At 54.7% G+C, this 27,521-nt stretch overlaps 3 protein-coding genes across 5 annotated transcripts in view; 1 reads left to right on the top strand and 2 right to left on the bottom strand.

Moving 5' to 3' along the window:
* Nucleotides 1-291: 291 nt before the first annotated feature.
* Nucleotides 292-23,423, bottom strand: WRAP73 (WD repeat containing, antisense to TP73). 3 transcript variants are annotated; one of them, XM_030328315.1, is made up of 12 exons: nt 22,645-23,390; nt 18,925-19,077; nt 18,281-18,397; nt 12,692-12,764; nt 11,331-11,434; nt 10,479-10,565; nt 10,036-10,170; nt 9,879-9,956; nt 2,436-2,541; nt 1,545-1,670; nt 927-1,118; nt 293-580 (listed from the first exon to the last, which is right to left on the bottom strand). In XM_030328315.1, the coding sequence occupies exons 1-12, from the start codon at nt 22,978-22,980 to the stop codon at nt 438-440; spliced, it is 1,650 nt and encodes a 549-aa protein (XP_030184175.1). In that variant the 5' UTR covers nt 22,981-23,390; the 3' UTR covers nt 293-437. The 3 variants fall into 3 exon arrangements, with proteins under 3 accessions (XP_030184176.1, XP_030184175.1, XP_030184177.1); XM_030328317.1 differs by lacking the exon at nt 293-580 and having other exon boundaries at nt 1,026-1,118; nt 1,479-1,670; nt 22,645-23,423; XM_030328316.1 differs by lacking the exons at nt 18,281-18,397; nt 18,925-19,077 and having other exon boundaries at nt 292-580.
* On the bottom strand, nt 23,253-25,993 carry LOC115522445. The gene is made up of 2 exons (XM_030328318.1): nt 25,512-25,993; nt 23,253-24,210 (listed from the first exon to the last, which is right to left on the bottom strand). Exons 1-2 carry the CDS (start codon nt 25,811-25,813, stop codon nt 23,418-23,420), a joined length of 1,095 nt encoding a protein of 364 aa, XP_030184178.1. The 5' UTR covers nt 25,814-25,993; the 3' UTR covers nt 23,253-23,417.
* Nucleotides 25,090-27,521, top strand: part of TP73 (tumor protein p73) — a 63,573-nt gene continuing 61,141 nt past the window's right edge. The window contains exon 1 of the mRNA XM_030328310.1: nt 25,090-25,199. The gene's annotated coding sequence lies outside the window, so the exon portion shown is untranslated. The remainder of the gene's footprint in view (nt 25,200-27,521) is intronic.

Raw genomic sequence — 27,521 nt, forward strand, 5'->3', positions numbered from 1 at the left:
CTCCTGTCCCCGCGCTCCAGCACGCACCCCATGTGAAAACCGAGCCCGCTCTCCAGAAGGTTCAGTGACCAGGAACGGGGGCGCCAGAGCAGAGCAGGATGTCTGTCTGAGGGGGAAGTTGCTGCCTGGGGTCAGTGACTTTGTGTAAGACCGTGAACCCAAAACCTGAAACAAACCAGAAAACCTTCCTATGACTTAAACCTGTCACGAAAACCAGCATCAGCCGTCTCATGAGTTAGCAAATGTTTATTTTAAATAAAAATTAGTTTCATACCATACATATTTACAGGAATGCTATACAAAAATAAAAGCCGGTCATTTCATCTGGGCCACTGTTGGGGAACACCCCCCGCCCCCCAGAAGCCCCGCACCTTCCCCGTGGCTGCCACGTGCCGCGGTGTTCTCTCATCTCGGCCGGGCCTGGGCACTCGCAGGTCCTACGTGTGGTCACCTGGCCGTCCAAAGGCCGTGCCAACCCTGTCCTCGGTTTCCAGGAAACACAGGCAGAAGTGGTCCTTACTGAGGAGGGCCAGTGAGTCCCCGTTTAAATGCCAGCACAGAGAAAGCACCTGAAAGTCACCTGGAGAAAGACAGGCAGCCGGAGGGTGAAAGGGTGAGGCCAGGGTCCCAGGGTGAGCGCGACCCCAAATCCTGTGGCCGAAGGACAGGCCTGGAGAGACCCAGCTGCAGCCCCAAAGCTCAACTCGGGTGGGCGTCTCTGTGTCCCGTGAGAGCTCGGAGTGGTGGACCCCCACCCGGTGTGTGATGCCAGGGACCGGCCTGAGGTCTCCCCAGATGTGCCCAGAGGGACTCCGACCGTACACCCGAGGCGGTCGCCCACACGAGCCACGGTGCCCAGGTCGGCTGGGAGGGGCTCATCTGTTAGGGTTCTGCCTACAGCCGGTCACAAGCGCCACTGCGCTCACCTTCCCCAGGCACCTGCACGGACACGCAGCCCGCTGGCGACCACAGGTACACCTTGCCGCCTCCCGTGCAGATGGCCAGCCGGGGCTGCTGCGGGTCCCACTGGAAGGAGCGCACGGGGGACAGCTGCTCCAGCACCACGAAGAGCCTCAGCTTCTGAATGTCCCAGATCCAGACGGCGTTCGGGACACTGTCTGAGGAGGGAAGACGCGGACACCCTGCTTCAGCGTCCCCGCCTGGGATGCACGCTGGGGGGCAGGCCACAAGCCCCGTGGACGTGGCTGCTCCGGTGTCTACGAGCCGGATGGTCCCCCCGCCCAGGCTTAGAGCCCACAAGGGCGGGTTTGGCGGTTTTTACAGCCCTCAAAACACGTGAGCCCCCTTCCCGCACGAAACGGGCTGTGGCTGTGGTGGCGCCCGGACCCTGCTCTTCACCCGACGGCAAGCAGCGGGCGGAGGCACCAAGACACCGCGCCTCCGGAAGCTTCTGTGGGCACAGCGTCCCGGCAGGAGAACGCGACGTGCTGGAAGCCCGTCACCCGGGTTTCGCTCACCCGGTCTTCATGCCTGGGCACCGGAGGAAACGGGGAGGGGCACGGCCTGCGAGCGCGGCCACTGACCGCTTCTCGTCGCCAGGAAGTAGCTGTCCGGGCTGAAGGCCAGCGCTCCGATGCCGATTTTCGGGTTCGCTCTGTCGGCAACAGGCTTCAGGGTCTGTAAGGAGACTGGCACGGAGGCGATCTCATCTAGAACACGGAAAGGGAGGGGACAGGAGCCGCTGGCCTCGTCCACTCAGTTCAGACGGAAGGAAAAGAGGACTTCTAACCCACGGAGGCAAGATGCTATGGAAACAGAGGCTTAAGGGGACCCGGCCACGGCGCTGGAGCCCGTGTTGCGGGTCAGCGTGCCAGGTGCCCCCGTGGCGGGGTCTGTGTAGCGGAGAGAGCACGTGTGAGCGGGCAGGGGTGTGGCAACTCTGTGCCTTCCCCTCAGTTTTGCCATACACCTAAACTGCTCTAAAAAAGTCTTAAAAAAAACAAAAAGCCATTATAAAACTCACGGCAAAAGGTGGTAAGGTGATGATGGAAGGCCAGGTGAGCGGGTGTGCTGGCTGTGCCCCCCCCCCCCCCCGTCCGGGTGCTTACTGAGGGGGGCTGGGCCGCGGACACCACACGACCTGGGGGCTGCTCCCCCACCTCCTGTACCTCGTTAGCCCACCATACCGATGCCGGGACTGAGGCACAGGCCACCTGCCCAGGACCCGCGGCCAGTTCCGCAGCCCCACCCCCTCTGGCTCCTCCAAGGGCATCTTACTGGTCCTTAAAGAACCACCTGCAGAGCGCCGCCTGTCACACTGGAACCGCCAGCCCTCCGACGCGAAGAAACATCCCTTCCCCGCCCCCCTCCTCCGGTCAGGCGAGTCTAGTGACCCGCAGGTGGGAGGACACAAGCCGGGAGGTGTCCCTGGCAAACGAGGGAGCACCCCCGCCCCCCACCCCCCAGCTGCTCACACTTGGTCTCCGCGGGGGAGGCCACGCCGGCCGCTGCTCTGGGCGGGGGGAAGGCCAGGCGGCCCGGCGCCAGCCGCGGAGTCTTCTCGGCTTCCTTGTACACGACCTGGAAGACACGACGGTCCTGCCACCACCACCGCCCACGCAGGAGCAGAGGCGGTGACGCACTGGGTAGTGGTGACGCTGGACCTCGACGCGAGGCGCTGCCGTTCCTGGTGACGGACACGGAGACGCCGGGCCACCGGCGCCCACTCCCCCGCGGGGGCGCCCGGCCTGGGTCCCACCCCAAGCCCCACCCCGAGCCCGCCCCTCGGGGGAGTGGCCTGTGCTGGCTGCGGGTTCGTAAGCGCCCAACCGACCGCTGGCCAGTGAGGACACAAGCGTCTCAGTGGTGCCAAGTGACAGACGCAAGTCCTGGGAACGAGGGGACGTCTGTGTCCCGAAGCCTGATGGGCCCATGAGGCCGAGGCGGTGAGGCAGCCCGGCTGCCCCCTGGCCTCAGAACGAGCTCGAGCTGCAGGCCGGGAGGGCCGAGCAAACCCTTTGCGGCCCGCGCGGTTGGCCTGCTCAGCCTCGGCCTCCCACAACCATGGATGGCTTCACCCGCCTGCACCTCCAGCCAGGTCCCACCTCGGGACCTCCGCCCCAGCCTCGCCTCCCCAGCTGTCCCCTCCCCCTCCCCTCCCCTCCCCTCCCCTTCCACACGGCTACCTGCAGCCCTACTCCTGGTGGCCTCCCTCGTATTTCCCACATGTGGGACAGCTCCCCAAGGTTGGGGTCTGTCTGTCCCCTGCTAAAAAGGACACACATGCCCACCTCAGGCCCTTTGTACTTCATGTTCTTGCTCCCAGAACTGCTCCTCCCTCCGATGCCGTATCACTTCTTCCTGGCCCCTGACCCTGCCTGCCCCAGGGACACCTGCCCCCCACTTCTCAGGTCTGCTTCTCCAGCCCCAAATGCCCGGTGCTTGTGGGTGAGGGACCCTGGGTACTCTGCCGAGGGCAGGAACAGACCTGAGAGTGACCCATCTGGGGAGTGGGGAGGGCAGGGCAAGGACACCACTTCGGATCCTTTGGGAATTGGTCGAGTCGAACATTTGAAATGTTACCGTAATGGAAGTTTCTGGTGATGTGAGTACCGACATCATCATGAATAATGTAAAGTGAAAAAAGACTTTTTCTACCTCCCTTCTCCAAATGTGGCTCAAATAGAAACCTGCATTCCAGGGAGGGAGGAAGATGGCGGCTAAGGACGACGCTGGGCTCAGCGCGTCCTGCTGATCGCTTAGATTCTACCCACATCTGCCTAATTTACCCCGATAACCACGAGAAGACTAGCAGAACGGACTCTCCGGAGCCGAGCGCAGACGAGAGGCCCACGGAAGAGGGTAGGAAGGGCGGAGGGGCGGTGCACGCTCCACAGACTGGCGGGAGGGAGCTGGGGCGGTGGAGGGGCAGCCAGCCCGCCCGGCAAGGCAGAGCCCCCGAGTCTGGCTGGCAAAAGCGGAGGGGCCGGACGGAGTGTGTTCTGTCAGCCAGTGAGACTTCACATCTGGAAGGTTATAAGCTAACAGCTCTGCTCGGAGAACAGGAGGGCCGGAGGACAACGGGAGGGAGCGCTGTTGAGCCCCGGACGACAGAGCGCAGCTTGGCGGGGAACAAAGGCGCTGGGAAGCGCCTTCTCCCTCGCCCACCCCCCAGCCAAAATCCCAAAGGGAACCAGTTCCTGTCACGGAACTTGCTTGCACCGCGCAAACACCCGACGCTGTGCTTCTGCGGATCCATCCCTCCGACGGGTCGGCCTCCCTCCCGGTGCCGCAGGGCTCCTCCTGAAGCGGATCGCCGAAGGAAAAGCGAGCTGAGCCTGCCCCTCCCACCCCTGTGCACCTTGCGGATCCACCCCGGCTAATACGCCAGATCCCATCGAAGCAGCACCACCAGCCTGGCAGTGTGCACGTAGCCCAGACAGGGGCCACACCACTCCACAGTGAGTCCTGCCCCTGGGAGACGGGAAGATAAGGTACACGCCAGTCTGACTGTGGCCCCAGCGGTGGGCTGGGGACAGACAGCGGCTCTGACTGTGGCCCCGCCCACCAACGCAAGTTACTCCAGACAGCACGGGGGGAAGTGCCCTGCAGTCCCGCGCCACCCCAGGGACTATCCAAAATGATGAAATGGAGGAATTCTCCTCAAAAGAAACTCCAGAAAATAGCGACAGCTAACGAACTGATCAAAAACGATTTAAGCAATACAGCAGAAAATGAATTTAAAATAATAGTCATAAAATTAATCGCTGGGCTTGAAAACAGGATAGGGGACAGCAGAGAATCTATTGCTACAGAGATCAAGGGACTAAGGAACAGTCAGGAGGAGCTAAAAATGCTATAAATGAGCTGCAAAATAAAATGGAGGTGACCACAGCTCGGATTGAAGAGGCAGAGGAGACAACAGGTGAATTGGAAGATAAAATTATGGAAAAAGAGGAAGCTGAGAAAAAGAGAGATAAAAAAAATCCAGGAGGACGAGGGGAGACTTAAAGAACTAAGTGACACAATTAAACGTAATAACATATGCATAATTGGGATTCCAGAGGAGGAAGAGAGAGGGAAAGGCGCTGAAGACGTACTTGAAGAAATCATAGCTGAGAACTTCCCTGATCTGGGGAAGGAAAAGGGCACTGAAATCCAAGAGGCACAGAGAACTCCCTCCAGATGTAACTTGAATCGATCTTCTGCACGACATATCATAGTCAAACTGGCAAAATACAAGGATAAAGAGAGAATTCTGAAAGCAGCTAGGGATAAACGCGCCTTAACATACAAAGGTAGACACATAAGGGTAGCAGCAGACCTATCTACTGAAACTTGGCAGGCCAGAAAGGAATGGCAGGAAATCTTCAATGTGATGAACAGGAAAAATAATGCAGCCAAGAATCCTTTACCCAGCAAGTCTGTCATTCAAAATAGAAGGAGAAATAAAGGTTTTCTCAAACAAACAAAAACTGAAGGAATTCATCATCACTAAACGAGCCCTACAAGAGATCCTAAGGGGGACTCTGTGAATGAAATGTTGCAAGGACCACAAAGGACCAGAGACACCACTACAAGCATGAAATCTATAGATAACATAATAACTCTAAACCCATATCTTTCAATAATAACACTGAATGTAAATGGACTAAATGCGCCAATCAAAAGACATAGGGTATCAGAATGGATAAAAAAAAACAAGACCCATCTATCTGCTGTCTACAAGAGACTCATTTTAGACCTGAGGACACCTTCAGATTGAAAGTGAGGGGATGGAGAACTATCTATCATGCTACTGGAAGTCAAAAGAAAGCTGGAGTAGCCACACTTATATCAGACAAACTAGACTTCAAATTAAAGGCTGTAACAAGAGATGAAGAAAGGCATTATATAATCATTATAGGGTCTATCCATCAGGAAGAGCTAACAATTATAAATGTCTATGCACCGAACACGGGAGCCCCCAAATACATAAAACAATTAATCAAAAACATAAGCAACCTTATTGATAAGGATGTGGTAATTGCAGGGGACTTTAATACTCCATTTACAACGTTGGACAGATCATCTAGACACAGGATCAACAAAAAACAAGGGCGGCCCTGAATGATACACTGGATCAGATGGACTTGATATATTTAGAACTCTGCATCCCAAAGCAACAGAATATACTCTCTTCTCGCGTGCACATGGAACCTTCTCCAAGATAGATCACATACTGGGTCACAAAACAGCCTTTCATAAGTATACAAGAATTGAGATCATACCATGCATACTTTCAGACCACAATGCTCTGAAGCTTGAAATCAACAACAGGAAAACGTCTGGAAAACCTCCAAAAGCATGGAGGTTAAAGAACACCCTACTAAAGAATGAATGGGTCAAGCAGGCAATTAGAGAAGAAATTAAAAAATATATGGAAACAAATGAAAATGAAAATACAACAATCCAAACGCTTTGGGATGCAGCAAAGGCAGTCCTGAGAGGAAAATACATTGCAATCCAGGCCTATCTCAAGAAACAAGAAAAATCCCAAATACAAAATCTAACAGCACACCTAAAGGAAATAGAAGCAGAATAGCAAAGACAGCCTAAACCCAGCAGAAGAAGAGAAATAATAAAGATCAGAGCAGAAATAAACAATTTAGAATCTACAAAAACTGTAGAGCAGATCAACGAAACCAAGAGTTGGTTTTTTGAAAAAATAAACAAAATTGACAAACCTCTAGCCAGGCTTCTCAAAAAGAAAAGGGAGATGGCCCAAATAGATAAAATCATGAATGAAAATGGAATTGTTACAACCAATCCCTCAGAGATACAAGCAATTATCAGGGAATACTATGAAAAATTACATGCCAACAAACTGGACAACCTGGGAGAAATGGACACATCCCTAAACACCCACACGCTTCCAAAACTCAATCAGGAGGAAACAGAAAGCTTGAACAGACCCATGACCAGCGAATAAATTGAATCAGTTATCCAAACTCTCCCAACAAATAACAGTCCAGGACCAGAAGGCTTCCCAGGGGAATTCTACCAGACATTTAAAGCAGAGATAATACCTATCCTTCTCAAGCTGTTCCAAAAAATAGAAAGGGAAGGAAAACTTCCAGACTCATTCTATGAAGCCAGCATTACTTTGATTCCTAAACCAGACAGAGACCCAGTAAAAAAAGAGAACTACAGGCCAATATCCCTGATGAATATGAATGCAAAAATTCTCAATAAGATACTAGCAAATCGAATTCAAAAGCATATAAAAAGAATTATTCACCATGATCAAGTGGGATTCATTCCTGGGCTGCAGGGCTGGTTCAACATTCGCAAATCAATCAATGTGATACATCACATTAATAAAAGAAAAAAACCATATGATCCTGTCAATCGATGCAGAAAAAGCATTTGACAAAATTCAGCATCCTTTCTTAATAAAAACCCTCGAGAAAGTCGGGATAGAAGGAACATACCTTAAACAGCATAAAAGCCATTTATGAAAAGCCCACAGCTAATATCATCCTCAATGGGGAAAAACTGAGAGCTTTCCCCCTGAGATCAGGAACACGACAGGGATGCCCACTCTCACCGCTGTTGTTTAACACAGTGTTGGAAGTGCTAGCATCAGCAATCAGACAACAAAAGGAAATCAAAAGCATCAAAATTGGCAAAGATGAAGTCAAGATTTCACTCTTTGCAGATGACATAATATTATACATGGAAAACCTGACAGACTCCACCAAAAGTCTGCTACAACTGATACATGAATTCATCAAAGTCGCAGGATACAAAATCAATGTACAGAAATCAGTTGCATTCTTCTATGCTAATAATGAGGCAACAGAAAGACAAATAAAGAAACTGATCCCATTCACAACTGCACCAAGAAGCATAAAATACCTAGAAATAAACCTAACCAAAGATGTAAAAGATCTGTATGCTGAAAACTACAGAAACCTTATGAAGAAAATTGAAGACGTTACAAAGAAATGGAAAAACATTCCGTGCTCATGGACTGAAAGAATAAATATTGTTAAAATGTCAATACTACCCAAAGCCATCTACACATTCAATGCAATCCCAATCAAAATTGCACCAGCATTCTTCTTGAAGCTAGAACAAGCAATCCTAAAATTTGTATGGAACCACAAAAGACCCCGAATAAGGCAAAGTAATACTGAAGAAGAAAATCAAAGCAGGAGGCATCACAATCCCAGACTTTAGCCTCTGCTACAAAGCTGTAATCATCAGGACAGCATGGTATTGGCACAAAAACAGACACATAGGGGCGCCTGGGTGGCTCAGTTGGTTGGGCGTCCGACTTCGCCTCAGGTCATGATCTCGTGGTCCGTGAGTTCGAGCCCTGCATCGGGTTCTGGGCTGACAGCTCGGAGCCTGGAGCCTGTTTTGGATTCTGTGTCTCCCTCTCTCTCTGACCCTCCCCTGCTCATGCTCTGTCTCTCTCTGTCTCAAAAATAAATAAATGTTAAAAAACAAAAACAAAAACAAAAAACAAAAACAGACACATAGACCAATGGAATAGAATGGAAACCCCAGAACTAGACCCACAAAAATATGGCCAACTAATCTTTGACAAAGCAGGAAAGAATATCCAATGGAAAAAAGACAGTCTCTTTAACAAATGGTGCTGGGAGAACTGGACAGCAACATGCAGAAGGATGAAACTAGACCACTTTCTCACACCATTCACAAAAACAAACTCAAAATGGATGAAGGACCTAAATGTGAGACAGGAAACCATCAAAACCCTAGAGGAGAAAGCAGGGAAAAACCTCTCTGACTTCAGCCGCAGCAATTTCTTACTTGACACATCCCCAAAGGCAAGGGAATTAAAAGCAAAAATGAACTACTGGGACCTCATGAAGATAAAAAGCTTCTGCACAGCAAAGGAAACAATCAACAAAACTAAAAGGCAACCAACGGAATGGGAAAAGATATTTGCAAATGACACATTGGACAAAGGGCTAGTATCCAAATCTATAAAGAACTCACCAAACTCCACACCCGAAACACAAATAATCCAGTGAAGAAATGGACAGAAAGCATGAATAGACACTTCTCTAAAGAAGACATCCAGATGGCCAACAGGCACATGAAAAGATGCTCAACGTCGCTCCTCATCAGAGAAATAAAAATCAAAACCACACTGAGACACCACCTCACGCCGGTCAGAGTGGCTAAAAGGAACAAATCAGGAGACTATAGATGCTGGAGAGGATGTGGAGAAACGGGAACCGTCTTGCACTGTTGGTGGGAATGCAAACTGGTGCAGCCACTCTGGAAAACAGTGTGGAGGTTCCTCAAAAAATTAAAAACAGATCTACCCTATGACCCAGCAATAGCACTGCTAGGAATTTACCCAAGGGATACAGGAGTGCTGATGCATAGGGGCACTTGTACCCCAATGTTTATAGCAGCACTTTCAACAATAGCCAAATTATGGAAAGAGCCTAAATGTCCACCAACTGATGAATAGGTAAAGAAATTGTGGTTTAAATACACAATGGAATACTACTTGCCAATGAGAAAGAACGAAATATGGCCCTTTGTAGCAACGTGGATGGAACTGGAGAGTGTGATGCTAAGTGAAATAAGTCATACAGAGAAAGACAGATACCATATGGTTTCACTTTTATGTGGATCCTGAGAAACTTAACAGAAGACCAGGGGGGAGGAGAAGGGGGGAAAAATGGTTAGAGAGGGAGGGAGCCAAAACATAAGAGACTCCTAAAAGCTGAGAACTGAGGGTTGATGGGGGGTGGGAGGGAGGGGAAAGTGGGTGATGGGCACTGAGGAGGGCACCTGTTGGGATGAGCCCTGGGTGTTGTATGGAAAGCAAGTTGACAATAAATTTCATAAAAAAAAACGAAGGGAAGGGAGATGCATTCCAGACTTACTATTTTGGGATTGTTAATGGTGGCTGGGTGCCCGAACTCTGTGATCATTTTCCAAGTCACGTGATTAAGGATGCGCACCTGAGGGGAGAGAGTGCGCGTGAGGGCCCCTGGCGGGCGCCGTGCCCGCAGCATCTCCACGTGTGCTACTGGGTCTCACCTTCCCGTCATAGCTTCCGATGGCCAGGAACTGACTGCTGGGGCTCCAGGCCACAGACTTGACGCCCAGGGACCACTCGTAGGCACAGTACGCGGACAAGAGCCGGCCGTCCAAGGAGTAGAGCAGGACCTTGTACTGTGGGAGACAGTGCAGATGTTGACGCTCACCCTGACCGGAGCATGGGGGGGGGGGGGGGGGGGGTGGAATGGGGACACAGCCGATGGCCAGCGGGAGGTCAGAAGGAAGACCGGTGGAGCGGGACAGGCCCTCCCGCAGAGGGGACAGTGGGGACCTTGGCCGTAAACGTAAGGACTCGCTGGTCAAAGGGCTGGGCTTGGCCTCGGAGCCTGGTGAGCCGACCGAGCCTCCACATTCAGAAAGCGTCGGGTAAACACAGGTCAAAGCGCCCCAACACACAGGGTCTGCCTGGTCACCCTGCATACCTCCAGGCAGGTGTCCCACACTGCCAGCACACAGCCGTTTGGGGCCCACTCGATCCCTGCGAGGTCCTGGGTCTCTGTGTCAAAGTGCTTCCAAAGCGAGACAGGGAAACATTAAATTCGAAAGTGTTTTCTTGAACAAATACACATTTTATCACTGACGTTGGGAACACGTTTAGTATTTAATTTCCTTGTACAGAAATGGACAATGTCTCCAGCCCTGTCCTTCCGTCGTTAAAATCCTGCCTGAGCACTCAGGAGGCCCCAGGCGGGCCAGCACGCAGCTGGAGCCCACCGGGCAGGACAGTGCCCAGCACTGCTGGCTGTGACGCAGCTCCCGCGGCCTGGCACCACCCCCCCCCCGCCCCCCACTCCCTCCCCCTTCCCGCCTGGCTCGGCCTCACTCCTGGAAGATCAGCCCGGGCGAGATCCCGCCAGGACACCCCGTGCCCGGGCCGATGGGGCCACCTCCGTGCTCTGGCAGGAGGGGCACTGCCAGTCCGAAGGCCTCTCCGCACCCACCCGGCCCGTGGAGCTGAGCCCAGCCAGGGGAGGAGGGCCCCGCGCACCCGGCCGGGGCCCATGGAGGCTGGCCCAGAGCAGACCCTCCCAGGGCAGCAGCCCCTGGGCGAACTGCACGCACGGCCCTGACAAGAGGACAGCGGCTCACGCCGATGGCCTGTGGCCGCCCCGCTCACCGGCAGGCCCCCCCCCTCCCCCCCTCCCCGGGCGTGCCCTCCGGTGACCCGCCCGCCATGAGATGGCGCTGCCGCGACCCCTCCCAAAGGTGCCCGGGGCCTCGGAGACGCGAGGCGTCAGCCGCCCCCGCCCCGCGGCCGGCAGGGCACCCCCTACCCGCAGGAGCTGCCAGTCGCTGCAGACGAAGACGCTCACGTGGTCCTGGCAGTCGCGCCGCTCCGCCAGCGCCATGTAGCGGCCGTCCCGGGTAAAGGAGACCCCTGGCGGGAGGACAGGGACACCCCGCTGCAGCCCCAGGGAGCGGTGACAAACCAGAAGCAGGGGTCACGGGGAGGGACGGGCGCCCGCAGCCAGACGGAGGGGCGGAGGGCGACACCGCGGCCTCGGTGCAGCAGCCCAGGCACCCCCCCCCCCCCGACCCCCGACCCCCAACCCCCGACCGGCAAGGGATCTGACGGAAAACCGCAGGAACCGGGCCCCCGAAGAACCACAAAGTGTCACTGAAAATGCAGCTCCTGACGGATCGTCGTTTTTGGAGCACAAATCGTAGGGAGCTCAGCCAGCTTCTCATCACACCCAGTTTTACTTTTTTAAAAGAGTATCTTATTTACTTTTGAGACCGAGAGAAAGCAACAGCTGGGGGTGGGGGGGCGGTGGCAGAGAGAGAGGGAGACGGGAACCCAAGCGGGCTCCGCCCCGACAGCACAGAGCCCGACGTGGGGCTTGAACCTGGGAGCGCAGAGATCACGAGCTGAGCCCAAGGCGGACCCTCAGCCGGCCGACTGAGCCACGCAGGCGCCCCAACTTCCTACGTGTACTTTTGAATTACTCGGGAGAAGAAAACGTAAGGTCGGAGTTTAGAAATAAGCTTTGGTTGCAAATGTGAAACCGTATTTTCCGTTCTGTGTTAGTCGCAAGGCCCCAGGCCCTAGCTCACACTTGGTGAGCCACAAGAACACACAAGGCGCTGCTGTCTGCACCCATCGCGGCAACTTCACGATTCAGGGATGGGCACCCCACTCGCTCTCCGCGGTCCAACCGAGTCCCGCGGTGGCAGGCTGGGTGGGGTGGCCGTCCTCTCCCCGGCACAGAGACCACAGAGCTGGCCAACAGAAGTCTGGAGGCTTGAAGTGCAGAACTGGGGGGGGGGGGAGGGGGGCAGGTCCTGGGACACACATCAACCGAAGGGACCTGATCCCCAGTCCTACGACAGGAAGGGAACCGCACGTAAAGCCTACTTCTCTGAGGTCCTTTAAACCACTGTGGTTCTATCTTGAAAGGGGAGCCCTTGTCCTCGGGAGACACACACGGAACTATTCACAGAGAAGCATCAGCTGGTCTGGGGCGTAGAGAAAGAAGCTGGCCACACGCTGATAAGCCGCTGAGACTACTGTGCCCGTAAATTTTCCGTATTAAAAAAGTGTCCCTCTCCCCCCCCCCCCCCCCCCCCCCCCACCCCCGGGCCCTGAACAAAAACAACAAAGAAACAGCTTTCAAATCAGCTTCGGCCGACTCACCCTGCTGACAGGCTTTGGGGTATTTGATGTAAGACACGGACTTTGTGCACAAGGACCAGACAGTTATCCGCAGCTGTCGAGGAGAAGGGGAAAGAGAAACGGTGCAGGTTTAGCAGCTGGGAAGACGGCGGTTAAGTCATAGACAGGCATCAGTGACCCAGTAAGAGGTTTACTGCAGAACTAAGAACAGCAGTTGCTCCTGGGTGTCCCCCCCCCCCCCAAGTCTCCCGTCCTTTAAAATTTCATGCTCCTGGTGTTTGGTTTTCTTTTTGTAACAGTATCGCGTGAGCGACACAAAGTCGAATATAAGTGCATTTAGTTTAAAATTTCAAAGTAACTGCGGTTTTCCTCTCCTAACAAACGCGCAGACGCCGGCAGGCAAGCTGTCCAGGACGCTGGGTGTCCCGGGGACTGAGCGAGGTCAACCTGCTTGGTCCTCTGCCTCAGCAGACTCGTGAGCAGGAGGTGGGGGCAGAAGGGCCCGTGCGGTGGCCTCGCTGCACGGCTGCTTCCCCACAGGGTTTCTGGGGGTGACCGCTCTGTCAGCCGGCCGTCCCCTCCTCTCCCGCCCGCGTGCCTGGCAGGGTGGTCACGGACACCCGTCCCCAGGAAAAGCCCACAGTATAGCTTTTAAGCGTTCAAACACCCGTCTACATTTACATCTAATATTGAGGTTCTATGACCCCCTAGATCCCATTAGAGTTTAAAAGGGAATAACCAGAATTTCTTAACCCCGATTCCTAGTTTTGTTTCTAAAAACTGTCTCCGTGCCCTTCCCGTTGGCTGACGTGGCAGTTCACTACTTGACGAGCGTCCAACAGCTGACTCTGAACAAGGACAACGCTGGAAAACACACTGACCTGGTTTCCAGATTTACTGTGAAGTACAACAATCAGAGAGTATGCTGTTCGCACAAAGCGAGGCTAATAGGTCAATGGAACAAGACAGAATCCGGAAACAGACCTGCACACACACAGGCAACGGGTTTTTGACAGAAGCGCGAGTGGAAAAGATCTAAACTCAAAATAGGTCCTATGTCTACACTTAGGAGCCCAAACCATAAAACTTGTAGAAGAAAACAGAATAAACTCTTTTTGGATCTTGGGTTGGGTGGGGATTTCTTTAGATGCACAAAACATAAAAAAAACAAAACAAAAAAACCTGATCCGTTAGACTCCATTAAGAGGAAACACTTCTGCTCTTTAAAAGAAGCTGTTAACTGAGAGGGCAACCTGTAGGAGAAAACACTTGCCAGGCGCGTGTCTAGGAAAGGACTCGCATCCGGAACATAGTAGAAGAAACTTCACAGTTGAGCAACGTGACTAGCCACCCGATAAGGAAACGGACAGACAAGTCCTACGATAACGGGCATGTGACAGAAGTCTAATGGCATTAGTCATGAGGACAATGCAAACTAAAACCACAGGCAGGGGCGTCTGGGAGGCTCAGGTGGCTGGGCGTCCAACTTCAGCTCAGGTCATGATCTCTGGGTTTGTGAGATCGAGCCCCATGTCGGGCTGTGTGCCGACAGCTAGGAGGCTGCTTGGGATTCTCTCTCCCTCTCTCTCTCTCTCTCTCTGTCTCTCTCTCTGCCTCTTCCCCACTTGTGCTCTCTGTCTCTCTCTTTCTCAAAATAAATAAACTTAAAAACAAAAACCCACAGGGAGACACCACGACACAAGACTGACTACAGCAGAAAACCGCACTGACGCGTGTCGAGGGTCGTGACAGTGTAGACACCTGAGCTCTAACCTGGGGGGGGGCAGCCACGTTAGAGAGCAGTCGGCAGTTTCCTGAAGCGTTCCGCACGCGCCCCCCCTGGCACCCCCTCCTAGGGATTTACCCGAGTCAAATGACGTGCGTCCCAGCAGCTCGTTCCGGACGGCGCCCACGGGAAAGCGCCCACGGCCTGCCAGATGGTGGACGGAAAGCAGATGCTGTGTCCCCGTGCCACGGAATGGCGCCCGGCCACGAGGGACCGCCGCTGATACCCTCAGTGACAGCACAGCGCTGAGTGACAGAGGCCAAACACAGAGCCCCCCACGCCACGTGGCCCCACCGACAGAGAAGCAGGCAGTGGCTATCCGGGAGCAGCGGTGGGCGCGGACGGGGCTGTCCACGTCCCGGCTGAGCTGCGCGCCTCAAGGGGCGAATGGTGCTCGTCGGTGGTTTTAACTGGCTTTGTGGACACGTAAGAAAAAGGTTTTCGGCTTATTTTTTTTGAGGCAGCTACGGGCTGTTTACAACACAGACAGACACTGAAATTTAAGGACACGGGAAGGTGGAAAAGTAACAGGAGTGAAAAAGAAAAACCACGAGAGCCACAGGCTAGGCGAACAGCTGACAAAACAGGTTTGTGAGGCAAAAAGATCCACGAGGGACCACGAACGATGAGTTACAATCAAGGCTCCACTGGCCGTGAAGACATAACATCCTCCGTCCGAGCGCAGCTGGTAACAGCACCTCACAAGTACAGTAAACAAACCAACACCACAAGGGCAACGGGAGGGGGCAGCCCCACAGACACCGACACGCTACAAACCCGGGGACGTAAACAGTGTGGCACGGCAAACCGGCGTGCCAACAGCGGAAGAGGAAGGAAAATCGGAAATTTTATGTAAACATGAAGAAATTCAGTTCTTGATAAACGTCGTTGGGAAAAAGATAGACGTGGATCCCTTCCTCACACCACACAGTCCACAGGAACCCGAAGCGCGTATTAATCAAGTGTGCGAGAGTGTGCATGTGTGTAAAACAAGGTATGAAAGCACTCAACCTCACTAATAGTCAGGAAACAAGTAAAACCACAATGCACTTCCTCTGTAGCTCCACTGGCCTCGCAGCTACCTATCATCTATCTATCTATCTATCTATCTATCTATGTATCTATCTATCTATCTATTTATTTTTGAGAGAGACAGAGACAGAATGCGAGTGGGTTAGGGGCAGAGAGAGAGAGGGAGACACAGAATCCGAAGCAGGCTCCAGGGTCCGAGCTGTCAGCACAGAGCCTGACGCGGGGCTCGAACTCACAAACCGAGAGATCATGACCCGAGCTGAGGTTGGACGCTCAACCGACGGAGCCACCCCCGTGGCCCTGAAGTTGTTTTTTAAGATTAGATTCATGCTGGGGCACCTGGCTGGCTCAGTTGGGGAAGTATGTGACTCGTGATCTCCGTGTTGTGAGTTCAAGCCCCATGTTGGATGTAGAGATTACTTAAATAAAAATAAAACTTTAAAAAATAATAATAGTAAATAAACTTAGACTCGTGTTGTCAGGAACTTGAATGAACTTAGAAGGAAATTAGAATCTCACTCATTTTTCTTTTTTTATGTTTATTTAATTTTGGGAGAGACAGAGTGCTAGCAGCGGAGGGGCAGAGAGAGACTGGGGGGTGGGGAGGAGACCGAATCCGAAGCAGGCTCCAGGCTCTGAGCTGTCAGCACAAAGCCTGACTCGGGGCTCGAACTCACGAACTGTGAGGTTATGACCTGAGCCAAAGTCAGACGCTTAACCGACTGAGCCCCCCAGGCGCCCCAGGACTGGCAGTCAGTTTAAATCCCGATAAAAAGCTTTGGAAAGTCGAATGCCATCTACTATAAGCAGGCAGTCCCCCAGGCTACCCCCGACAGGGTGCCTCAATATAGGTCACGTACAATATACTCCCGGCACCATGGCCCCTACCCCCTTGAACACCGGTAGCAGCAGCAGAGGGCAGACGGGTGTGCCGTGACTTCCCCTGCGAGGAACAGCAGAGTGAGCCACACCTTCCAGACCGACGAACACCGAGGGCGAAGAGAACCACCCCGGAATACAGAGGACGAACTCGCGTCAGCAAACTGGAAACAGATGCAAAGCAAGCAACAGTGTATACGCTCGTTATGCATGCGCACACGTGTGCACGCACACACACACGACCCAAAGGAAAGCAAGAACGGGTTAACACAGAACGCAGGGTCCGTCCCGCCTCTGTGGGGCATGCAGGCAGCCCTGCTCTGGGCCTCGGGGGTGGGGTGGGGCACACAGTGCTTCACCCTCGGGGACCCTGTGCAAAGGGCCTGTCACATTCGTGTACGGGAGGCAGGGAGGCCCTGGCACACGCCCGTCTGGACACTGGATTCTGGCCCCAAGAATTCTAATCACGGAGACTGTCGGGTGAGGCCGTATAAACAGTTCAACACGTCTGAAAACTTCCAAGTTGCAAACGTCTTTAAAAGGCCAACGTGTGCAGCTCTGGGTCTCGGTCCACTTTCTGTCTGACTCCGGATTTCAGCTCAGGTCATGATCTCGCGTGAGATCGAGCCTCTCACTGGGCTCTGCACCAAGCATATGGAGCCTGCTCAAGATTCTCTCTCCCTCCCTCCCTCTCTCTCTGCCCCCACCCCCACTCTCTCTCAAATTAAAAATGAATGAATGGGGGCGCCTGGGTGGCTCAGTCGGTTGAGCGTCCGACTTCAGCTCAGGTCATGATCTCGCGGCTCGTGGGTTCGGGCCCCGCATCGGGCTCTGTGCTGACAGCTCGGAGCCTGGAGCCTGGAGCCTGCTTTGGATTCTGTGTCGTCCTCTCTCTCTGCCCCTAGGCCACTCGCATTCTGTCTCTGTCTCTCTCAGAAATAAATAAACATTAAAAAAATAAATAAAATAAAATAAAATAAAATAAAATAAAATATAAAAAAAAAATGAATGAATGAATGAAAAGTCACCATGTGCACCGCAAGGAAACCAAGTGCCCTGCGTCCTGCTCAGTCTCCGACAGCCTGTATGAGCAGACACCACATCAAAAGCGGTCTTAAACCGTAACAGAAGGTACGTGAAACCACACGGCCATCTGAAGCGGCCGACTCAGCCGCCCCCTCACGGCTGGACACAGACCTTCTCCCACATGATGCCAACTTGAAAAAGACCCGATGATGACATCCCACAGGGTCGCCCGGCACCCTCACGGCTGGGCACAGACACTCGCCCTCGCCACACGCACGCACTGTCCCCTCTGCAGCCTGGGGCGGGGCTCCTGCAGGGCACCGGGCAGCCCAGGCCTGGGGGTTCGGGCCCACACCCTGGGTCATGACGCCCCCTCAAAAGGCACATCGTTAACGGGATCTGCGCGTTTTTCTGTCTTTGAAAACAACACTGCTGACACCAAAGACCTTCTACCCCAACACCTTATATGTGCAAATTCCCTAACTTTGGCGGGGGGGGGGGGGGGGGGCCCCAGCGAGGCTCGGACAGGACGCAGCAGCGACCGGTGGTCACAGGTCAGGCATCTTAAAGATGTAAAGTCGATCGTAGCGAATCCATCTTCTACCCCCGAAGTAAAGGAACTGTTTAATTCTTAAATCCTGTCATTTAAAACCCACGTTACTTTTCCTTAAATTTGGGCAGAAAGATCATATAACAACCGTGTCGACCTAAGACACACATCTTTCTCCGTCTCTCCCTCTCTCCCCACATATGTATATACATATCTGAAAGATACACATCGTTCTCCAAAATTCACCCGCCTGACCGCTACCCAGCAATTTCCGGAGAAAGGCGCGAGGAGTCACCCTCCTCCGCTCGACGATGTGTGCCGGGGCCTTTGCACTTACGTGGAACTCGGTTGTGTTGAGGATGTGGCGGCCGTCGGGGCTCCAGCAGGAGGCCACCAGCCCGGCCGAGCCCTCGTCGATCCTGCAGTGCCACTCGGGCTGCTCCAGGGACCACACCTGGATGCGCAACGGACAGAAACGCAGACCCACGACACGTGAGCGCACGCGCGTCAAGCTGGAAAACAGCCGGTTCAACGGCACACGGCCAGGACACAGGGCGCGTTTCCACATCCGCCACGAGGCAGGGCTGGGGCCGGACCGCGGCACAAAAGCCACGCTCCCGGGGGACTTAGCAGTGGTGGTTTTAAAGCCCTTCGCCAGCCCTCCAAGCTCCTTCGGGGAAACTTCACATCTGCTAGAAACGCATCTTCGCGCTTCCCCCAACCCGTGAGGCCCAAGCTTCTAGACAGCTGTCTGCGGACACTTCCTCTTACTGAATTCTACCTGATGACACATTAAGGCTAGTTAAGTGTTTTCCTGTTTTCAAAGTACTTAAGCTATTAGGGAACCGTTATAATTTTAAGAGGAAACCGGCTTGAGCCGCCTCGCCTTTTTTCTCAAACTACAAGGGCACAGAAGAGGCTGCTCCTTCCCCGTTACCCTCAGGCAAGAGCCCCTGGCTGGGAGCCCCGCGGGCGGCGCACCTGAACCTGCCCCCGCTTGTACATGGCGCACAGGATGAAGAGGGAGTCCGCCGACCACTCGATGTGCTGGATCTGGTCCAGGCACGTGTACAGGTGAAGGATCTGGAGGGTGTGCACATCCCGGACCACTAAGCGGTACTGGACGCAAGAAGCCTAAAAACGGGAAAAAAAAAAAGCCCTTGATGGTCTAACAGTCTAAGGGAAGGGAGCTCAGGAGCCGGTGCTCCCCTCCGTCCAGGAATTCTAGCTCCCTCTGTCCTTCCGGACGTATTTCCTGCCTGGACGGCCTCATGCTCACAGACTGTCACCCCCTCTAAGGATAAGGGTTCACGAAAAGACAAGGTTGAAATACACAAACTAGGTGTTGACGTTGCTCCAGGATAAGACATTCTGTTAAAACTCTCTACTAGGTCATTTTTTACTTTCTGACTCGCATCTTAAAAACTAAAGCGGGACACGGCGTGGGACCAGCTCTTCTGTGAACTAAGCCAGCACTCTGCTGCTTTAACCACCAGCAGACAAGGCACAGGGAGTGCGGACGGGGGCCTCAGGGTCCTTGGTGAGAAGGACCACGGAGACGTAAGGACGAGGCAACAGAAAAATACGTATTTGTCCCTGCCCCCAGGCCCTGGCACAGGACTCCTCGAGTCCTTGAAACGTCCTGGGCGGTAGGAGCGTCTTTTGTTCTAACGAGGCAACTCTAAGTGGGCTCCTGGCCACCAGAAATACCAGCCATGATTAGAAGCTTGGAATGTTCAGTCCCACTCCCCCTTCTCCAGAGAGGGGAGAAGGGCTAGAAGCGGAGTTAATAATTCATCACGAGGAATCCTCTGTAAAATGCCAACAGGACAGTGTTCAGAGAGCTCCAGGCCGGTGAACACAGGCACACAGGGCAGGTGACGCACCCACCCCCACGGGGACAGCGGCTCCTGCACTCGGGACCCTCCTGGACCTTGTCTTCTGGATCTCTTCACCTGGATCCTCTCTGGTCTCCTTTAGCACAAGTGTCTGAGTTCTGTGAGCCACGCTGGCAAATCAGCCGAACCCGAGGAGGGGGCTGTGGGAGCCCCTGACTGGTGGCCCAGGCAGACGGAAGTTGTGCGGAGCTCGAGGACCCGCAGCTCTGGCTGGAATCTGAAGCGGGGGGCACAGGGGCGCGTGGGGGCACAGCTGGTGAAGCGCCCGCCTTCGGCTCACGTCACGATCTCATGCTTCAGGAGTTCCAGCCCCACATCGGGCTCACCGCTGTCAGCACGGAGCCCACTGCAGATCCTGTCCCCCTCTCTGCCGCGCCCCTGCTCATGCTCTTTCTCTCTCTCTCAAAAATGAAAAAAAATAAAATAAAATAAACAAGAAAATAAACATTAAAAAAAATGCAGTGGGTGGGCGGTCCGCCTCGGGTCTCCAGGGGGACAGTGCCAGAATCGAGCTGTGTGGCACCCGCTGGTGTCCTGGGGGCTTGTGTGTTGTGACACAGCCCCAGCTCCTGGCAAACGTGACGGGAAGTGTCAGCAGTGCGGCGAGTGTAACAGCAGCCGCGGGACAGCAGAGGCGAGCAGCAGCAGCAGGCTGACGCTTTCCCGACACAGGAGGGGACGCAGGGAGGTTTCTCTTCCACTGCGGGGACTTATTCTGAGTACTGACCGTGAAGATGTTTAAGCGTTAATCCTGTTTTCTTGAAGAGGCAGTCTGTGTCCACATTTGTTAATAATATCCATATCTAAGCAAATTATTTGGGTATACTCATCAGATTTTAGATTATATTATAGTTGAAAAATCAAGAACTTGTTTAAAAAAAATTTTTTTTTAATGTTTATTTAGTTTCGAGAGAGGGAGAGAGGGAGAGCGAGCGAGCAGTGGAAGGGCAGAGAGAGAGAGAGGGAGATACAGAATCCGAAGCAGCTCCAGGCTCTGAGCTGTCAGCACAGAGCCCAACACTGGGCTCGAACTCATACACCCCGAGATCATGACCTGAGCCAAAGTCGCACGCTTAACTGACTGGGCCACCCAGGCACCCCAAGAACTGATTTTTAAATGTTAATTGCTTCGTTCTTATCAAGATCAAACTCAATTATTGGTTTGTGTTTTAGAAACCTTTTCCTTTCCTTTTCCAAACCTTCCTTTTCCTTTTGAAAAAAACCTTGGGGCGCCTGGGGGGGCTCCTTGTGATCTCATGGTTTGTGAGGGAGTGTGAGTTCTGTGAGTTTGAGCCGTGGGCTCCATGACGCTGACGAGGAGCCTGCTTGGGATTCTCTCTCTCCCTCTCTCTCCCTCCCTCTCTTTCTCTCTCTCTCTCTCTCACCTCTCTCTGCCCCTCCCCCACTCGTACGCTCTCACTCCCAAAAATAAAGTTTAAAAAACACACCTCATGAGTCTTCCTTGTAAAAAGAAGAAGGGGAGCGTAACTTCAGGTGAGAACATGTGTCACATTGTAGCTTTGTCATCAGTTACAATGAGCTCCTTAAGACAGGGAGCATGTGTCATGGCGTGGAAAAACCATTATCAGATCTGTTGCAAGATATTAAAAACGGCAACACAGACCTACTTTCTTCAGGATTTAGGATAGAGCTTCGAAGAACAAGACTCCAGTAACACCATATTTCCACCAGGGTGGAGAAGCCAAAAAAAAAAAAAAAAAAAGCACCAAAACGAAGCAAAGGAACATAGTCTCTCTCTTTATAATTCAGTGGAATTTTCATAGACGATTTTTTTAAACAACGAATTTATGGGGAGCACTTCAAAAAATACGCGACGGTTTCTGGGGGTGAACTTGAAGCTGAAGACATTGTGTATCTCTTAGCAGAATGCTAATTTATGTATTTAGGATAATACCTCCACAAAGGAGTTCCAGTTTCAAAGAGCTGCACAAAGAACAGGAATGTTCAGGTTCAAACTGAAAAGTCATGAAGCGTTGGTGAGTTAACATACAGAACTAAACAGACACACTTTCTTTTTTTTTTTTTTTTTTTTTAACAGACACACTTTCTATAAGGCTGATCTTTTCCTGAATGGACTTCCAGTGCCAATCATACCGCCAGGTCCCGAGGATACACACTGATGATGCTGGTGTGTTTCCTGCACAGACTGGCTCAGCGATTCCAGCAGCATTTGGTCGCGCCCCCCCCCCCCCCCCCCGTGATGAACAGCTCGAATCCCAATCGTTCGAATAAACAGCAGTGCGGACGACTGGACTCATCTGGGCAGAGACTGCTGGTTATTTCAATCGCTTATTTGCCATATGGTGGGGGGCGGAGAGGACTAGCAAAGACAGTCGCTGCACCAGGTTACAGCCAACAGAACTAGGTATGTCCCCCCATGTGTCAAAATAACAACAACGAGCTGATATCCTCTGTACCCTCAAATGTGTGACGACAACACTGCCATTACCTGCCTCTGACAGATGGAAACTGGGGTGTAGGGAGGCTGGCACCTGCCCACGCCCCATTCCCCCGGGGCCCCTGCTTGGGGCATCTGTCGAGTCCCCAGCCCCGGTGTCCGCCCGGGCCACGTGCCCTGGGTCCCCTGCTCCAGGGCGCCTGCCTCGGTGTCCGCCCGGGGCCCCCGTCCGAGTCCCCAGCCCAGGGTCCCCTGCCTCGGGTGTCAGCCGGGGTCACTTGCCCTGGATCCCCAGCCTCGGGTGTCAGCCCGGGGCCCCTGCTTGAGGCCCGCACGGGCGGACCCCCAAGCTGCCCCCTCCCCCCGGGCCCCGCGGCCGCTCACCAGGTACTTGCCGTCCGGGGAGAACTTGCAGAGCAGGCCGGAGAGCTTGAACACCTCGGAGAAGTTCATGGCGGCCTCCGATCCCCGGCCCCGGGCGCTCCACTCCCGCCGGGTCTGCGGCAACCTCCAACACCGCGGCCGGAAGTGACGGAGGGCGGAAGCACCTCGTAGCCTATCAGGGCCCCGGGTGCCCGCGCAGCATTGTGGGGCTTGTAGTTCGCGCGTTCCCGCGCCGCCGCGCTTCTCGCCACCAGGACGATCCGCCCCCCAGCGAGGGTTGACACCGAAAACGCGGGACGCGCGCTCAAGTTGAATTTCAGGCACACAACGAATCATTTTTGTGGGAAAATGCTCTCAGATACTGTATGGGACAAACACCAAAAAAGTACCCGCTTATCTGAACTTCAAATGTAAACGGGCGTCCTGTGTGTCCGCTTACGTTTGAGTGTTTATACTTACACGTGAATACGCTTAGATGTAACTACGTTTACGGACACCTACGCGCTTCTATCTAAATACGTAATAGTGTATATACACACATTGTATGTTATACACGGTGAATAAGTACGTATCCGTTTTCTGGGTTTTTTTCTTTTCTTTTTTCTTTCTTTTTGGCTGAACTGGGCAACCCTGCCTGCAGGGAGGCCCTCGCCTCCCCTCGGGCACTACGCAGATCTGGGGAGAATGCCTTTGGCGTTTGCACCCGCGCGGAGGAGAGGGAGAGCGCAGGACGCGACCTGGAACCTGCCCACGCAGGACGGCGCGCGCCTGTGTCAGCGCGGGTTTTGCGCACCTTGCTGGCGCCCCCGCGAGCGCCTTGTCCTCTCGCCCTCTGGGAACCCCTGGTCCTCTTCCCCCGAAGGAGGCTTGCCCCATGACCCGACCAGGCCCTGCCTGCCAGAGCCTCCGCAGTCTACCCGGGCCGGCGGACCCAGACACTCACGCTCGCCCCTCCCTTCTGAGAACCCAGACCCAGCCTGGGCCCTCCCCACACCTCTGCGCTCACAGCCCCCGGCCTGCAGCCTGCCGACGTCCCCCGCCACCCCCCTTTGGAACACACGGGCAGGGGATGCGTGCACGCGTCCAGCTAGGCGGTACCAGACTTTTCTGTGCCGGGCCAGCTTCATCCGTCTTTCTGTCTCCAGCCCCCGCGAATCTAAACCAGTGGGTGAGCAGTAAAGGTGTGTGGAAGTGAGCCAGGTCCGCCAGGGGAACGCGGACCCAGGCGGCCAGAGAACCCAGTTTGCACCAGCCCGGCTCGTACGCAGTTCCACAGGCGACACTGACACGAGGGTCACGCGAGCCTGGGGACGCCGGTTCGGAGGCCGATAACGGGTCCCGAGAGCACCGGAACGCAGTTCACGGCGGGTGCACGCCGCGAGAGCCTTTCCAAACGTGTCCTGCGGGTCGGGTTCTCTGGCCAAGGACCCGCCCAGAGTGGGTCCAGACCCGTGGAGCCGTGGGTGACACCGGTCCGAGGGAAGACTCGGCCCGAGGCCGGTGTCTGAGCGTAGAGAGCAATTCCGAGTGCCCGATCCACGTGTCGCCGTGGACGCCCAAGCGCACCTGCGCGAAGAAGAGAAACCAGCCCTGGGGGGCGGCAGGCGGCGGCCAGGGGAGGGAGGGAGCAGGGTGCGCGCCGCGACCTGGGAGTGTTTGCGTCACCAGGTCCTCCCCAGGGGCCAAGGGACACAACCTCCGCCCAGGATGAGTGTGGGCTGGGGCCAGACAGTCGTTCCCAGAGGGTCCCCGCGGATCCGCAATGCCGAGCGGGGCCGGGGAGCGGCCGTGACCTCGGCTCGGTGTCAGTATAGATGGCGCGCCCTCCTCAGAGTCTCACTGGAGCCCCACGGGCGCAAACGGCCCCACCCAATCCCCTCGCCCTGGGACCGCGCCCCTCACCCCTGCTCCCGGCAGCGAGGGCGGACACTCCGCGGACCAGGACGGCTCTTCCCCTGCTCCCGGGGGTCTGAGCGCCCCGCGCACGGAGGAGCCCGGAGCCGGTGGGGGCGGGAGGGCCGCCCGGGGTGTCGGGAAAATGCGGCGTCTGGGGGGTGGGGTGGGGTGGGGCGGGGGGAGCAAGGCGTCGGGACGCGGAGCCTGCTTGGCTGCCCGCCCTCGCTCCCGCGCGCCCTCGCCCGCGGCCCCCAAGCTGGCCGAGAGGGTCGCGGTCCCAATCTCGCCTGCGTCCGGCCCGGGGTAGGCGGCCCAGCGGGCTCCGCAGGGGCGACGCGCGCCAAAAGGCGGCGGGAAGGAGGCGGGGCAGAGCGCGCCCGGGACCCCGACTCGCACGCGGCCAGCTGGGGGGGCGGGGCGCCGGCGGCCACCTCGGCCTCGGCCCGGCCCCGCCGCCCGCGCTCCTCCCGCCGCGCTGAGCGGCCCGCGCTGCCTTCCCGCCCGGCCGGCGGCGCCAGGCGCTAACTTCCGCGGCCGCCCCTGCCCGCGGCGCCTCCCCTCCGCGCGCGCATATAACCCGCCTGGGCCGCCCGTGCCCGCCGTGTACCCACTGCCGGGCCGGCTCCGGCGTCGATGCCCCCGGGCTCCGACTGCACCAGGTAGGAAGCGCCGCGAGCCCGCGCGAGGGGGCCTGGGCGTGGCGCCGCGCGGCCTGCGGGGGCCGGAGCGCGGGGCTGGGGGGCACACGGGCTCAGAAGCTAGGGGTTGCGAGGAGGGGGCGAGCGTGCGGGAGCTGGGAGAGAGGATGACGTGGGGCACCCCTCCGGGGTCCGACCGGCCCCTGGGACGCCGCGCGGGTGGCAGGGAAGTGGCCGGAGTTCAGCCCGCGAGGAGATGGGGGGAGGGGGGGGGCCTGCCAGCAGTGGCTCTGGGGGGAGGAACAGCGTCGCTGGGATTCCCGGAGGGCCTACCTCCAGCTGACCCCTCTCCACCCCAGCGTCTGAGGGGAGGCTCCGAAGGTGACGGGGAAGAGGCCGGGTCGGAGTGCAGGTGCCGATGGAAGTTGGTGAGCGTCCCTGTCGCTGACAAGCTCCTCCCCGCCGGTGCCCTCTCGCGCCGTCTGCACCCAAGAGGGCTGTAGAAATCCGGCCGCGTTACTCCCCACTTCCCCGAGGCTGAGACCCAGTGCTCCCCTGGACCCCGGCGCTGGGCGTGACCACCAAGCCACATCCATGGGGCCAGTCACTAAAGAGCCAGGGTTCCAGAGGGACATCTCCAGGTGGTTCCGAGCTGGCCAAGGGTGCCTGGTCTGTCTTCTGAGCCTGTTTCAGGAGGAGCAGAGTCAGGCCCCCGGCCCACCCTGGGGAAGCAGCTCCTCTGCCCTGGCTCCCTCGCTCCCTACCCTCCTTCCCTCGCATCCACTGTCCTTTCAGCCTTTGGAGGGAGGGAGCTATCGTTACCTTCTTACTCAGCTTGCATTTTTGTCTGGTCCCTAACCGGATATGCAGAAAGTGTGCACACGGCTACATAAATAGACGGGGGACAGGTGGACCATTGTCAACCAGCAAGGGACCAGAGAGACAGTACATGGTTAACTTCTGACCGGAGGTCAATCGGTCCCAACGATTGTTTATTAAATCACTGGACATTTGGGAACCGTTAGCACAATGGTTTGGTTCTGTTTGCTCTCGTTGTTGCTGTTTATTTGTATAGACTTCATAATCACCTCTGGAAGAAGACGAGTACAGAAATGTATCGCATTCCCGGGCTGGGGTCTACTGTTAGGTCCAGCCACCCATCTTTTGATTTACCCATTAAAAAGGCATTGCACTGAGAACAATTTGAGATTTTGCAACATGCAGATTCACGGATTGTGCGTGTGATTTTAAAAATAAGAGGCTGCGGGGCTGTGCCTGCTCAGCGGCCTGTCGGCCGGGGCTGCCGCAGGTGAGCTGGCCCGGCAGCTGGCACTTGTAGATTGTCCGCAGTGCTTATGCCCTGCTCGCTGTCTTTCTAGTGAAGGCCATGGGGAACAGGGTCGTCTCTCCAATTTCTGAAGGGTAGCCCATGGGAAGGCCAGTCTGAGACAGAGATTAAGCAGGGGGATGTGGAAGTCAGAATGCTGGGGTTCGAATCCCCTCTCCCCAATTACAAGGCAATGCCTGTCTTTCACGAAGTGGCTCAAAAGTGATGGCAGATGGTTCCAGGTGCCGCTGCCCAGCTGGGAGAGCCAGGAGCCGGGGCGTGGGGGCAGCTCTGGGGCGGCCAGCAGGTCTCCCCTGGGAGGGAATGGAGTGGCTGGCATCCAGGCAGGAATCTGCCCAGGGCTTGGGCGGAGGCTGATGGCCCCAGTGAGGGGCACTGCCTCCAGGATGCCTCCGTTCGGGATTTATTTATAGAGTATGCCCCACCCACATCTGGGAGTGGATTTGTAACATTGAGCACATGCGAAGACACAGCTAGGGTGGAGGTGGAGAGCCTGAGGGAGGACATAGGGAGAGAGGCAGACATTCACCCCCCCGGGTTCTGATACCTGAAAGGGAACCAACTCATCTCATGGGTGGGAGGGTGGGTGGGGGCGGCAGGTTCATCCACGTGGGAGACAGTTTCGAGGGGAATTTACCCTCTAGATACTTGTATGAAAGGCGTCACCAACATGAAGTAAAATAAAATAAAATAAAATAAAATAAAATAAGATAAAATATAAAATAAAATAAAATATAAAATAAAATATAAAATACAAAATATAAAATAACAATAAAATAAAACATAAAATAAAATATAAAGTATAAAATAAAAAATAAAATAAAATATAAAATAAAATATAAAATAACAATAAAATAAAACATAAAATAAAATATAAAGTATAAAATAATAAATAAAATAAAATATAAAATAAAATATAAAATAAAATAACAATAAAATAAAATAAAACAAAATAAAATGTAAAGTATAAAATAAAAAATAAAATAAAATATAAA

This window comes from Lynx canadensis, chromosome C1, assembly GCF_007474595.2.
Source record: "Lynx canadensis isolate LIC74 chromosome C1, mLynCan4.pri.v2, whole genome shotgun sequence".
NCBI lineage: Eukaryota > Metazoa > Chordata > Mammalia > Carnivora > Felidae > Lynx > Lynx canadensis.

What these genes read in the sequence shown, in the direction of transcription:
- LOC115522445 (XM_030328318.1), bottom strand. Translation starts at nt 25,813, where the DNA reads ATGTCCCTCTGGAACCCTGGCTCTTTAGTGACTGGCCCCATGGATGTG. An exon ending in TGGAGAGGGGTCAGCTGGAG is followed by an intron (nt 24,211 to 25,511) that starts GTAGGCCCTCCG and finishes TTCTTCGCGCAG; the next exon opens with GTGCGCTTGGGCGTCCACGG.
- WRAP73 (XM_030328315.1), bottom strand. Translation starts at nt 22,980, where the DNA reads ATGATTCGTTGTGTGCCTGAAATTCAACTTGAGCGCGCGTCCCGCGTT. An exon ending in CCCCGGACGGCAAGTACCTG is followed by an intron (nt 19,078 to 22,644) that starts GTGAGCGGCCGC and finishes TCCCGTTTTTAG; the next exon opens with GCTTCTTGCGTCCAGTACCG. An exon ending in CTTCCTGGCGACGAGAAGCG is followed by an intron (nt 1,119 to 1,544) that starts GTCAGTGGCCGC and finishes TTCCCTCCTCAG; the next exon opens with ACAGTGTCCCGAACGCCGTC.